Source organism: Urocitellus parryii, chromosome 9 (assembly GCF_045843805.1).
Source record: "Urocitellus parryii isolate mUroPar1 chromosome 9, mUroPar1.hap1, whole genome shotgun sequence".
Taxonomy (NCBI): domain Eukaryota; kingdom Metazoa; phylum Chordata; class Mammalia; order Rodentia; family Sciuridae; genus Urocitellus; species Urocitellus parryii.
In genome coordinates, this window is record NC_135539.1 from 16,151,020 (window position 1) to 16,166,408 (window position 15,389).

At 40.4% G+C, this 15,389-nt stretch overlaps 1 protein-coding gene and 1 non-coding gene across 2 annotated transcripts in view; one reads left to right on the plus strand and one right to left on the minus strand.

Moving 5' to 3' along the window:
- Cog7 (component of oligomeric golgi complex 7) overlaps positions 1-15,389 on the minus strand; it is a 63,829-nt gene that overhangs the window by 35,538 nt on the left and 12,902 nt on the right. The window contains exons 5-7 of the mRNA XM_026392087.2: positions 12,247-12,329; positions 11,361-11,483; positions 2,623-2,821 (exon numbers count right to left, since the gene is read on the minus strand). Coding sequence (XP_026247872.1) covers positions 2,623-2,821; positions 11,361-11,483; positions 12,247-12,329 — 405 coding nt within the window. The remainder of the gene's footprint in view (positions 1-2,622; positions 2,822-11,360; positions 11,484-12,246; positions 12,330-15,389) is intronic.
- LOC113185168 (small nucleolar RNA SNORA42/SNORA80 family) lies at positions 6,098-6,231 on the plus strand. Its single transcript, XR_003301098.2, has one exon. It is a non-coding gene; the product is annotated as a small nucleolar RNA SNORA42/SNORA80 family (small nucleolar RNA).

The window sequence follows — 15,389 nt, forward strand, 5'->3', positions numbered from 1 at the left end:
GGAAGCCGCTATGCAGACAGACACCTGTGGAACTGGGGAAACCCGAGCACCCACTGCACGTTAGCTGACAATATGAAATCAAAATTAAGTTCTTGGGTGTGATAATATTCTACTGAAACCAAATTTAAGAATATAAACATATGGATACTCATACACAAAATCTGCACATATATATAATCCCAAACTGCTGTTTTAGAAGGCAGGTTGAGGATGATTTTTTCCCCCTTCCTTGTATTTTCAGGATTTATCTATAATAAATACATATTGCTTGTTAACTATAAAATCAACTTAAGTTACATTTTAAAAATTTGCTTTCTTTTCCATAATCTTTTATATTTTAAATTATATCATGTATGGGTATTTGTTAGTAAAATAACAGAAACATGTTAAAGGTAAAATAAAAGAAAATATATCAGAAATATATTTGATAAACAATAGGAAAAAGTCCACTACATAAGAATCTTTTAGGAGTATGTCAAAATTTTAAACACGGTTATTTCTAGCAAATAGGAATATAGGAGACTATGTAACATATATTTTCGTTGCTTTTTACAAACATATTTAATAACACTATTTTAAATAAATTACTCTAAGATATTAACAAGAAATAGATTAAAACTCCAAGCAGAACAGGCAAATAAGCAACCAAAAAAGAAAAAGAGATCATTTTTATAATTTTCAAACTTGCTAATGCTGAAGTAAATTAAAATGATATATTATTAACTGTATAAGAATCTGACAACGATGGAAGAGGCAGGAACGACCTGGTGCCTTTATTCACTACTATACAAAAATTGGCAGAAACTTTCTAACGAGCAAAGTAGGAAAAACATCTTTCAATTTTTCCACTTCTTCATGACTACAATTTAAAATTTATCCTAAGGACCAATCAGAATTAGGTTTAAACATTAATGGGTAATATAGTTCATAACAGTTGTACTTATAATAGTGGCTAAAAAATTCTAAGCCACCGCCAGGTGCGGTGGTGCACACCTGTGATCCCAGTAACTCGGGAGGTTGAGACAGGAGGGTCATAAGTTCAAGGTCAGCTTCAACAACTTAGTGAGACCCTGCCTCAGAAGAAAACATTTAAAAAGGGTTGGGGATAGAGCTCAGTGGTAAAGTACAGATGGGTCCAATCCCCTGTACAAAAAAAGATTAATTTAAAAAACAATTAAATATAATTGTTTATAATTAAATATAAAATTTTTAAAAACTTTTAAAATATATGTGTGTGTGTGTATATATATCTATATAATAAAGGTATTGTGTCCATCCACAACTAAAAAAATATAGATTAAAAAAAACAGGTCTTGGGCTGGGGCAGTTGGTAGAGTGCTTGCCTCACATGTACAAGGCCCTGAGTTCAATTCCCAGCACCATAAAAATATATAGCACAAGCTAAATATTTTTATTAATGCTTAAAACAACCTGCATTTACATTTGAATTACTGGGAAGAAATGCAATGCTGTCAGTGACTCCGAGTGATGAAGCTATGGGTCACTTTTAGCCTCTCTTTTATTTTTTGTGTTTCCAAAGTATTTTTCAATTAAAAGTAAAACAAAACATTATTTTGAAACCTTCCACAGCCATTGTCAGAAATCTGAACTCCCATGGCCGACGACAAAGCACTCCTCTATCTGACTCTGCAGAGGGTGGTTCTCCTCACTTAGGAAAGTCCATGGCCGTGGGCGGAATGCAACCTGTCCCCTGCCCTGCCTTCGTCCCACTCTGCTCCAGCAGGATCCACGGCCTGCACACTCTGTAGCCACCTGCCAGGGCAGCGTGGTCCTCTGGAAGCCGCCCACATCCACCGTGCCTCTCCCACACCTAAGGCGAGTGTGCCAAAAACACCTGTGACTCATCAGGAACCTGAACAACAAACACACTCCCTGGAATGTCCAGGCAATTAAGCACAAATGTCATTAAAGAGAATAACTATTAAATAAACGAAGTGAGTGACACACAGCAGCCACATGGCAGAACAAGGCCTTCCTCAAGCAACTTCCTGATTTGACAGCAGCATGTGTCACGAGGTCTATGATATCTAAAAATTTACGATGGTTTTAACACAGACGGAAAACAGCTGGGAAAACGCACCGTCCCTTGCATCATCCCCCCACAGGGAATGAGGTTGAGTGCTTTCCTCTCGGCCACCAGGAGAGCCCTTTTCCACACAGCTACCTGTAGTCCTAACACGGCTCCGCTGTCACGACAAACCTGCTGTTGCCCCTTCAGAAGCCCCTACAACCTAAGTGTCCCCTCAAACTTACTTTTGAGGTTGAACTAAGGTTTCGTGACTCGAAATGAAGAGAACACTATCCTCCCAGGAAGCCTGTTGCCAGCTCCTGCCACCTGCGTCTACCTGCCTCTTTCACATGCTAAGCCACAGCAGAAGGTCCATCAGTTCCCAGAGCCGAGAAAGCACTAGACAATACCCGGGATACTAGACAAGTATATTACAGCCACTTCCCTAAGGGCAGTTTCCATGGACAGCCTTCCATTTGTGTTGGAATCCTCCCCTTTCTGCACAGTCCCCTGAAAAAGAAACAAACCCAGGCCCCAGAAGCTGCAAAACAGCAAGTAAAGACAAGTCGGAGAAGGGAGGAAGGAATGCCTACGTAGGTGGGGGAGCAGTGCCACCTCCAACCCCTTGGCAAAGTGGGCAGTGGTGTCGTAGAACTCCAGCAGTTTGGTAAGCTCCAGCTCGGGTCCCGCCCTCTCCACGCCAGCGCTGAGGCAGATAGGCAGGGAGGGCACCAAGGCCCCCAGGGTCTGGATCAGCAGCACTGTCACAACCTCGTGAGGGTTCTTGAAAACCTGCAGTGGGAAACAGGCAGCTGTGTCAGCTCGCGCCACCAACAGGACAGAGTTCTTAAAGAAGCTGTTTTCTGGATCACTCGAAGAAATCCCCTTAATAGGTAAAAAGTGACTAGTCAAGAGCTACAAGCCCAAAGTTCCCCTCACTGCAGAGTGAACGTGATCAGAAAGCACAGCAAATCTGCAGGACCTGGAAGGTGTCTGGAATGATGGACAATGTCCTGTCCTGTCTACTGCTGCCACCACCCCCCAACCAGTGCCTTCCTATTTACAAATTTACTAAAGGCTTTCCTGCGGTGTTTAGATGGTACCAGAAACTGACTGGAGGGAGGGCTATGAAGGTGCCAAAGGAGAAATGGCTTTGGGGCAGGGGTGGGGGCACCAATTAAAGAAAAGCAATTCGCTGAATCACAATTGGAAGGATCTTTATGCAGACTCAGTCTGGCTGCAGCCTCTCCTTGACACTGATCTTGATGGATTCTCTTAAGGACCACACAGAAGAGTGTACCTAGACCCGTTAAAATTATTCATTGATAATCGTCTTTTCTCTCTCATTATATGTACTTTAGATTTCTTGGGAAATTTTTGAATAATGTACATAGTTCACTTAGAAGGGGGTTCTGTCTACACCACCAGGGTTGGTTAAGTACTTTTTTGTTAAAACATAACCTAGATATGTACAAACATGAGATGATACAAGAACTTTTTTTTAAGGCAAATCCAAGGCCAAAAAAGTACAAATTTAAAACTATAAACCCAAAAGAATTCAAAATTTCACTACAAAATACTCTGAGATAAATGAAAATGAAAAGAACAAAACAAAACTTATAGGATGCAACAAAAGCAATACTAAGAGGCCTGCAGAGCTGCAGGTGTGTATGATTAGAAAAAGAAAAATCTCACATGCACGACCTAAGCGCACACATTAAAGAACTAGGGGGAAAAAAATCAAATTAAACCCAAAGTTAGCAGAAGAAAATAATATGGATTAAAGTAGAGATAAATAAAAGGATAGAAAAATCAACAAAAGTAAAGTCTATTACATCAGAAATTGCAGGGTGTTTTTGCAAAGATTAATTAAAAAAAAAAACTGCTTTTACCTGGACTGATTAAGAAAAAAAGAGAAAGAATTTAAATTACTAAAATCAGATATAAAATTAAGGCATTGTACCCATTTTACAGAAATAAAAATGATTATAAGGGAATTCTGTGAACAACTGTATGCCGACAAACTGAATGAAATGGACATATTCCTAGAATACGAATAGAACACAACCCACCAAAACTGGCTCAGGAAGAGAGAACTGGAATCCTCCTCTACCTATAGTAAGGACATTGAATCAATAATCAAAACCTCCCCTCAAAAAAAGATCAGAATCAGATGACTTCACTGGTGACTTCTACAAAATATACAAGAAGAATTAAGGCCAACCCTTCTAAAACACTTGGAATAAAGCTGAAGAAGAGAGAATATGCTATGGTTTGAACTGTGTTCCCCTGGAATCTGTACGTGAAGTCCCAATCCCAATAACTTGAATGTGACTATATTTGCAGACAAGACCTTTAAAAAGGTAGCAAAGGGGAGCTGGGGCTGTGGCTCAGTGGTAGAGTGGGCACCTAGCACATGTGAGGCACTGAGTTCAAACCTCAGCACCACATAAAAATGAAATCAAGATATTATGTTCAGGGCTGGGGATGTGGCTCAAGCAGTAGAGCGCTCGCCTGGTATGCGTGTGGCTCCGGTTCGATCCTCAGCACCACATACCAACAAAGACGTTGTGTCCGCCAAAAACTGAAAAATAACAATCCTTATCTTGGACTCCAAGACTTTAAGAATTTTGAGGAGATTAATTTCTGCTGCTTAAACTTGCCAGTCCAAGATACTCCCTTACAACTAATACAGAACACTTCCTAACTCATTCTGTGTGGTCAGCATCATCCCAATATGAAAAGCAGATAGAAACTGTTGGGAAAACATATAACGGCAGCAGCACCCCAGAGAAAAACCCCAACATGGCGCCTAACGACCCTCTTTCTCCTCTTTTTTTTTCTTTCACTGGCGCGAAACGTTCCCACCAGCGCCAATGTTCAAATCCTGCTGGTGGGAAACCTTAGCCCCAATAAGAATTAACTTCTTGGGCTCTGGAACTGACATATGGAAGAGCTTGCCAATAAACGGGCGACCCGTTATCTACCTCAGTCCTGCGACCTCTCCTCAGACCTACATAAACCCACAGCCTTTTGTAATAAAGCGGAACCTCTCGGGTGATCTGTGTCGTGTGGTGTCTCCCATTCTTAGTGCGGTGCGGCGTCTTACAGAAACACTGCAAGAAAACCACAGACCAATATCCCTTGTAAATGTATAAGCAAAAATCCTCAACAAAGTACTAGAAACTGAATTCAGCAGCACATTAAAAGGAGTATGCACCATCGTGAAGTGAGATTTACTCCTGGAATGCAAGAACAGTTCAATGTATAAAAATTAATCAATTTAATATATCATGCCAACAGAATGAGGGGAAAATACATATGACCACCTCAATTAATGCAGAAAATCCATTTAACAAAATACCCTTTCATGACAAAACATACAAGAAACTAGGGATAGAAGGAAACTTCTTCCAGATGCTAGGGCCATAGGTGAAAACCCAGCTCACATCAGACTCAATGGTGAAAGACTGAAAGCTTTTCCTTCTAAGTTCAGGAACAAGTCAAAGAAGCCTGCTTTTGCCACTCTATCCAACATAGTACTGGAAATTCTCGCCAGAGCAACTGGAAAAGAACAAGAACAAGAAATAAAAGGTGTCCAAATTGAAAACAGAGTGATCTCTGTTTACAGATGACATGGTTTTATGTGTAGAAAATCCAAAATAATCCACAAAATACTGTTAAGAGTTAAAATTCAGCTATGTTGCAGGTAATAATATCAACACACAAAATCAGTTGTCTGTCAACACACTAACAATGAACAATCTGAAAAGGAAATTAATAAAAACAAGTCCATTTGCAATAGCATCAAAAAGAACCAAGTATTTAGGAATAAACTTAACCAAAAAGCTGAACAACTATACACTGAAAACTATAAAACAGGAAGAAATGAAAGAAGACAAATAAGTGAAGACATCCCATGTTCATGAATCTGAAGACCTAGTGTTCTTAAGATGTCAACACAACCCAAAGTCACCTTCAGATGGAATGCAAGCACTGATCAAAACACCAATAGTATTTTTTTTGGGGGGGGGGGATAGAAAAATCCATTCAAAAATTCATTTGAATGCATGGGTTTGGATTTATCTAGGCTTGTCCCTGGGGCCTCTCATAGTGTCCCATGCCAGAGCAAACTATGCCCCCAAACCGTTGCCTGGCCTCTGTATCCGCAGGCTGCTGGCACTGAAGTGGGTTGCACAGTGCATAAAAGGAACAACCACAAAAACAACTCATGTGGAAGCTCAAGGTACCCCAAGTAATCAAGATCGTCTTGAAAAAGGAGAGCAAAGTTAAAAGACTCGCCCTGTTTGGCTTCATGAAGAAAGGGGAATGTTATGGTCTGAACTGTGTTCCCCTAAAATTTATAAGTAAAGTCCTAATCCCAATACCTCAAGTGTGGCTGAAAACTTCTTCAAAAGTATAGTGATAGCATAAGGACAGACACACAGACCAGTGGAATAGAACAGAAAGCCCAGAAGCAAACCCAGACATCTAAGGCCAATTGATTTAAACCTGGGTGCCAAGGCCATTTCATAGGAAAAGCACAATCATGGCAACAAATGGTTCTCAGAAAACTGGATGTCCGCATGCAAAAGAACAAGGCAGGCCCCGGATCTTACAATGTGTAAAAAGTTAACCTGAGAAGGATTAAAGATCCTTAGCAACTGGTTATAGGATGGCCATGCACATGGTCCAAAATATGTATATATTTTTTTAATTCTCAGAGAATTTACAAAACTGCAAAGAACATTTGTTTCCCTTGATACTTCCCACATTAGACTCCACATAGTGCCACCCTGCTAGAGTCTGGGACAAAGAAATAGGGGGAAAGAAACAATCAAATCCAATAAATTATAAAATGACCAACTTGTGGCAGATGCTCCAATCTGTATTTCCTGAGGCAGTCATCCAGCCATCTACTGGAAGTCACGGTTAGACTGACATTTGGGAACTTAAAAGCACCCAAAATTAGAATCCATCATGTCCCCACTGAACTCCACAGGTGTTCCCTTCAACTTCCTACTTCTGTCAATAATGTCTCCACTCACCAGGATGAAAATCTCCCTTTTGACTTTCCTTTCTTTGAATCCCTTTATTGGTTACTAACAATTGTTTCAACGATTGTTCCTTCTTCAACTTGAACAGCACCAGCATCATCCCTACCAGGCAAAGGCTCTGTCTCCCAACTCTCCTTAGCAATTCACCCTATGTATCACCACCAAATTCTTTTTTTGTGGGGTGGGGGTAGGGGTGGGAGGCAGTACCAGGGATTGAACTCAGGGGCACTCGACCACTGAGCCCCATCCCCAGCCCTATTTGGTATTTTATTTAGAGACAGGGTCTCACTGAGCTGCTTAGTGCCTCACTTTTGCTGAGGCTGGCTCTGAACTCTAGATTCTCCTGACTCAGGCTCCTGAGCCACTGGGATTATAGGCGTGCTCCACCACGCCCAGGTCCACCAAATTCTTTATTTTAAATTTACTTCAAAAGTTCTATTATATTTTATATTTTTAAATATTGCGAGATTTGCCCATTATTCATAGTTTGGTATTGTTACTCTTTTTTATTGTAGCCATTCTGGTGGGTGTGTGCAGCAGTATCCCACTGTCGTTTTAATTTGCATTTCCCTGATGACTAAGGGCACTGAGCACCTATTTGTGGGCTTACTGGCCATTCATATATCTTCCTTTGTGAAGTGTCTATTCAAGTCTTTTGCCCATTTTAAAAAACTGGGTTGTTTGCCTTTTTGTTTTTTAATTGTAGGAGTACTTTATATATTCTGGATATAAGTCTTTGTCAGATATGTTTGTAGATGTTTTCTTCCAGTCTATGACTTAAGCAGAGGTTCTAATTTTGATGAAACTTAATTCATCAGGTTTGGTTTGTTCTGGTCTGGTTTTTGCAGTGCTGGGGATCCAACCCAGGGCCTCACACATGCTACACAAATGCCCTACCACTTAGCTACACCTCCAGCCCAGTTTTTCCATGTCTAGTTACTATTTTCTACAGCTAAGGGTCATCACTGAGCCCCCAAGTTCCAAGTCTGTAAACTTCTGTTGTTCTTTCGAAATGGCCACAGAATCTTTTTTGTCCAGTTACTTTAAAAAAGGGGAAACCTCTAAACATAAGGGGTTTAGGGGTCTTAATTGAAACATTCATTTTAAAAAAATGCCACTAGAGGTCTAGACATGACTTCACATATCGACCAACCAATGAGAACTCTCTGGAATACAACCATAGTGTAACTTCGCCCCCACCCCCAAGTCATTTAAGTTAAACCAGTCTTATCAACTTGGGCCACAGAAAGATAGTCCAGAGCTGCATTCACTACACACAAAAGCTAATTCAGGATGGACCACAGATCTAAATGTTAAAAGCTAAACAAACTCCTAGAAGAAAACATGGAAGAACATCCTTGAAACTTGAGGACTAACAATGACTTCTTAGGATACAGAAAGCAACAACCATAAAAGAAAAAACAAAATGATAGGCTTCATCAAAATCGAAACTTCTACTCAGGGCTGGGATGTAGTTCGGTGATGGAGTGCTTGCACAGTGCCTGCCCAGCACCTGCAAGGGCCTGAGTTTGATCCCCAGCATTGCAAAAAAGTTAAAAAATTAAAAATAAAACCTCTTTCAAGCCACAGACTGGAAGAGAATGTGCAAATGTCTACGAACATATCTGACAAAGGACTTGTGCCCAGAATACATAAAGAACTCCCACAACTAAATAATAAAAAGGCAAACAACCCAATGTTTCACATGGGCAAAGGACTTGAATAGACACTTCACAAAGGAAGACATCCAAATGGCCATGAAGCACATGAATAGGTGCTTAGTGCCCTTAGTCATCAGGGAAATGCAAATTAAAACCACAATGGAACACTACTGCACACCCAGCAGAATGGCTAAAATTAAGAAGAAAGACAACACCTCATGTTAGCAAGCACAGGAAGCAATCAGAACTCTCACACTGTGTGGGAGTGCAATAAGGACGACTACTTTAGAAAAAGGCCTGGCAGTTTCCTATAAATCCAAATATACACCTGCCCTATGATCTCAGAATTCCACTCCTAGGTGTTTACTCAGGAGATATGAAGACATGTGTCTTAAAAAAAAAAAAAAACACTTATAGAACAATGTTCATAGCAGCTTTATTCATAATAGTCCCAAACTAGAATGAGATCAAGTAGATCAAGTGTCCATCAATAAGAAAATGTGCAAACAAAACGATGTCTCAGTGGTAGAGCTCTTGCCTAGCATGTGTGAGGCACTGGGTTCAATTCTCAGCACTGCATATGAATAAATGAATAAAATAAAGGTTCATCAACATCTAAAAAAATTTTTTTTAAATGATGTCTATTCACATCATGTAACAGAATGTAACAGAATTCAGCAATAAAAGGGAACAAACTAGCAATACATACAAATGAGTAAGTCTCAAAAACCCACCAGATGAAAGAAACCTTGCCACAACAATAAAGATGCCTTGCCACAGGGTGTCTTCAATCTGTGTGAAATCCCACAGCAGGCTAAATTAATTTATGTAGGGGGAACATCAGAGCAATAGCTGCCCAGGAAGAAGTGTGAGAGAACTTTCTAGGTGGATGGTAATGATTCATGTCTAGAAAGAGGATAAGGTCACATCTATTTGCATTTGTTTGAATTAATCAAATGGTATATTTAAGATCACTGCATTTCATAATTTTACTTCAAAAAAACACAAATACTTGAACTCTAGTTAATAATACACACACACACACACACACACACACACACACATATATATATATATACATATACGTATTCTTAAATGAATGTTATATCCCAACTTGTTTTGAAATGAATCAAAAAATAAGGTTTGATGAGTAGATAGACGATGGATAGGATAAATCTGTGACAAAGCAAACAGCAAAATGTTCACTGTCCAGCTGTGAGGTAGGTACACAGGTATTCACTGTAGAATTATTTCAGCCTTTTTATATGTTGGGTATTTTTCATACTAAAATACTGGGGGAGGGCCAGGGGTGCAGTTCAGTTAGAGCATCTGCTTAGTATGTGCAAGGCCCTCATTTGATCCCCAGCAACAGGCGGGAAAAGGTTCATTTAAAACCTAGGGGAACAGAAATGTGGAGGAGACACACCTACAGACCCTGTGGCCCTTGGCCTCACCTGCACTCTGCTGAGCTTCTGGAGATGAAAGCCCACCTGACATGCTCACATCCCGTAAAGAAAACAGGCCACGGCCAAAGGTATAAATAAGCATAAACTTATGCCTTCAAAAGCAACAGTGAGGACCAAGCAGAAGTCTGAGAAGCCCCAGTTCTTTCTCCTAGATGATTCTCAGACGAGGAAGGGCATTTGTATGTACAGGCACGAGCCGTTTTTCTCCTGTGGTTTGAGCGGTGGTAGAAGAGGCCCGGGCAGTAAACGGGTGTGAGCAGATAGGCCTGCTGAAAACTCGTGATCACACAAAAACCACTGAGGTTCTTTTTCTCCTTAAAAAAACAAGCAAACAAAACCTTCCGAAGTTTGAATTAGGTTAGTTCAAGGAAGAAGAAGCCAGGATGGAGAAAAGGGCTTTAGCCATCCTCAACGCCATGACCCTGTGCAGGGAATCTCTCGGGTACATTTGAGTTTATTCCACCAAATGACTGATGAACATCTAAAGAGCAATCCACAACTAATGACGAGAAAAATAATAAGCCACACCACCAATAAGCCCAGTCCGTCATCACCCCAAGTACTCGGGCTGCTCCCCTTCTACAAGAGGGTCTGCTGCCCTCCTGGCCTGCAGACAAAGCAGTGACGCTCCATTCCCCTCAGTCTGGAAACGCCTAGAGACCTGGGGAGGGTAAGGGATGGGAAGCTTCCTCCTGAACCCTCTGCTTCATTGCCCCTGCTCTGAGGGTGCCCTCAACACTATACTCTTCCTCTAACTCTTGATGTCTCATGAGAGAAGGGAAAGTGACTGCAGGCCAGGTAAGCTTTACCTGAGGTTGAGATATGAACAGCTGGTTCACCCCACCACCGCCTGACTAGGGGCCTCCTGCCTTCAGATGTGAAGATAACGGCTTCCAGGAATTCCAAAGGCTCCCTTGCTGAACCACAGGCAGCACTGTCACATTAGATTCCACTTAAGATACGGATAAGAGTGATAAGAAGAGCTTTAATGGAAACCTAAGGACTTCACTGCCCTGGGTTTCCAAGCCTGTCTTTTAACCCCTTGGGTGTTGGTGACAGATGGGGACGTTTCCCGTGGGGCTCTGCAGCTGAGAGCAGGTGCTCCCAGCCAGTTACCCATTCCCCTAAAAACCAAGTAAGCTGTTACCTGCGTGGCCCACTGGATTTGCGTGTGCCAAGCAGCGAGCAAGGCGTCATAGAGGCCGGTGAGCTGGCGGTCCAGGGGCAGGTCACTCTGGCACAGCTCTTGCCAGGCTGCCAAAAGCTGCACCTGCAGAGGCACAACAGAGAGGACCTTGCTGGGTGCACTGAATAAGCGGCCTGCTCCAACTGCCCTTCCCTTCCACCACCCCAGTGAGCACTGCTGCCTGCTGTCCAGAGCCAAGTGCCCACTGAATCCATTCTCTTTTTTTTTTCCTAAAAAGGCAGAAAACAACAAAAACAGTAATCTCCTCTAATAATCATCCAAACCTTGAATCTGTCACCTTCAAGTACCTCTCTCCTTTTACCCTGCCCCAAAGACACGCCAGGGTGCTCCACCCAGTGCGCTGCGCTCTTCAGAAGAGACCTTACAGGTGGCTGTGAGGTGGTGCTAAAGCTTCATGTCCTCCCCTTACTGCCTCAGGACACAGGGGCTTGAAGGACTGGGCTTCAAGGACTGGAGGTCAGCCTAGGAAGCTGCTGAGTGTTTTGGTAACCTAACTTCATCAACCCCACAAAACTTAAAAAAGTCTTACAGTTTGCTGAAAGGCACAATAAAGCTTAAGACATGAATCTCCCTTAAGATACAAAAATGGGAATAAATTAAAACAATTTTTCAAGTCTGTTTGAATCCATCTAAATGAATCCAGCTGTAAATACAAAAGAGGATGAAAACTGATGAAATGTTTTCCAACTGGCAATTAGATGTGTCCATACACTGGACCAAGGGTGCCCCCTACTGGTCAACAGGAAGAAAAACAGCCCTTAAGTCTAAAACTGCTGTTGCCAGAGCTATGAGCACTCCACAATTGTAATGGTTTGCAGCTTCTTACCTTGTGACACTTGTAATAGTATGCAAGGAGCTGGGGCATCCGGTCAATTTCAGTAAAAACCTTCACAAATATTTTGGACTGATCTAAAGAACAACATAAAACACATATAAGACTGTTACCAGGTTTTCTGGTATAGCCAAGAGAAATAATTCACTAGGTTAAATTTCACAGGTTCTAGGGCTGGGGTTATAGTTCAGTGGTTGAGCACCTGCTTAGCAGTGTGAGGCACTGGGTTTGATCCTCAGCACCACATAAAAATAGAATAAATAAAATAAAAGTATTTTTAAAATGTGGCTCTATGTAACTAGTATTCAGAAGTTCCTAACTAGATAATGAATTAACTCATGCATGGGGATCATAAATATGAAAAAGAAGTAATGTTAGGAGCAGAGTATGTTACCCAATAATCAGACACCACAAGCTCTGCTTGTTAAAGTCAACAAGCATCCCTGACAAGCGTCACAAACAGAGCTGACATTATACATCAGCAAATCAATCAGCACATCTGAACAGTAAAATGAACTAGAATCAGGGTTGGCACTGGGCTGGGGGGCAAGCCTGGGGTATGAAATTTAAAGAAGCTATCACTCTCAGGGTTGTGCAAGCACACAACCACTTGCCTCACCTAGTCCTGGCCCTGATTTGAATCACAAACTGTTAGCGACAAGTACCTAAAATAACTGATAATTGACCTCATTTTGTAGGCAAGAAAACTGCAGCCCAGAGAGTTTTAGTGACTTGCAGGACTGCAAACTATAGCGGAGGTTGAAGTGCTGGCGTGCAATGTTCTGGCCTACAAAAGCAGGGATTTCATCTGACGTGTCAATCCAGTATTTATATGGTGTCAATCCAGTATTTATATGAACTGAAAAACACTGAGACAAGCAGGCCGTCTGTCAGGTGCCAAGAACAAACCTAGCTCTTAACTGCCTCAGGGTCTCTGTACTTACTGTATCTAAGACGATCTTCTGGTTTCTCCTCAGCCAACCTAGACTAGGTTCCTCCTGCAGTCCTGTCATGCCTTCCCTTCACAGAAATAATCTCAGTCTACATTGTTTTATTTATTATTTACATAATATCTGTCTTTCTTATCCACGCACACAAGCTCCAAGGAAAGCTGTATCATTTCCTATCTTGTTTCACTGTCCCCAGAAATTAGCACCAAACACAGCAGACACTTAATAACTGCACTAAGTTGAAGTCTGTTGAAATAGCATTGTTTCTCAGCATTATCAGAAACATGTTCATGGAAGAAAAAGTGGAAAAAAGAATAAGAAGAAAAAATCTACTGATAATACCATCACACTCTGACATACTAACGTTTAGATGGACATTTAAACAACACTGCTACAATGTGTGCCTTGTCTCAAGGTATAATCACAACTTTCAAAATATCTACCCTATAGAGTAGAATTTCTTTAAATGAATAATAAAGCAGAATTTGCCAAAACAGCAAATGGCATGTGCAGAAGTTATATCAAGATAGAGAAGATCAATATGGAAACAGGAATTGAACCACAATCTAAACCAATTAGACCCAAGAGCCACAAACAGCAAAATATGTTCTTCCCAGTAAACAGGGAATATTCTCCAGGACAGACCATAAGTTAGACCATAAAATAAGTGCTAATAAATTTTAAAAGATGGAAATCATACAGCATCTTTTCTCATCACAACAGAAATAAACTAGAGATCAATAGTAGAGAGAGAATTAGAAAATTAAAAATATGTGAAAATTAAACAACAAGCTTTTAAACAGCAATTAGGTTAAAGAAGAAATTCTGAGGAAAATTAGAAAATGCTTGTAGACAGATGGAAATGAAAACACAATATACCAAATTTATGGGATGCAGTGAAAGCAACTAAGCAAAGTAATTCATAGCTATAAACACATCCAAAAAGACCTCAGCTGGGATATAGCTCAATGGTAAAGCACTTGCCCAGCATGCACAGGCCCTGGGTTCCACTCCCAGCACCACAAAATAATAATAATAATAATGATAATAATAATAACAACAACATAACTCTAAATCTTAAAAAGAAACAAGATAAACTAAAACCAAAGACAGCAAAAGGAAAGAAAAAATAAAGATTAAAGCAGAGATAAATAAAATAGAGAATAAGAAAATAAAGAGAAAAATCAATGATTCTTTGAAAAGGAATCTTTGACAAATCTTTACTTAGATTCACTATGAAAAAGAGAAAGGACTTAAGACAACTAAAACCAGAAGTGAAAGAGAAAGCATTACTACCATTGCCACAGAAATAAAAAGGATCACACTGAGTACTTTAAATAATTATATATCAACACACTGAATAGCCTAGATAAAATGGATGATTCTTAAAAAAAATAAACTTTATAGAAATAGAAAAACTCTGAATAGACTTACAACTAATAAGAAGATTGAATCAGTGATCAGAAATCTCTTGAAAACAAAAAGCTCAGGACTGGATGGTCTTCTTGGTGAATTCTTTTATACATTTAAAGAAGAATTAACACCAATTTTTTCAAGTTCTTCCAAAAAAATTACAGAGGAACACTTCCTAATTTATTTTATGAGACTAGCACTACCATGATGCCAAAAATAGACAAAGAACTACAAGAAAACTATAGACCAATATCCCTGATAAATATTGACACAAAAATTCTCAATGAAATCTTGATAACATTAAAAGGATTATACAGGGCTGTGGTTGTAGCTCAGTGGGCTAGGGTTGTAGCTCAGTGGTTGAGTGCTTGGCTCACATGTGTGAGGCACTGGGTTCAATCCTAAGCACCACATAAAAAAATAAATAAATGAAACAGAGATATTGTGTCCACCTACAACTAAAAACATATTTTTTTAAAAAAAGGATTATACACCATGACCAAGTGGAATTTATTCCTGTGTGCCAGGATGGTTTAACAATGCAAGAATCAATTACTACTCCACAGTAACAAAATGAAGGGGGGGGTGATCTCCTTAATTGATGTAGACAAGGCACTTAACGCAATTCAATACTCTCTCATGTTAAAACACACTCAACAGACTAGAAATACAAGGAAACTACCTTAACATAATGAAAACCATATACTTTCTCTTTTCAATTCATTACATTTTTGGGGCACTGAGGATTGAGCCCAGGGGCACTGTACCACCAAG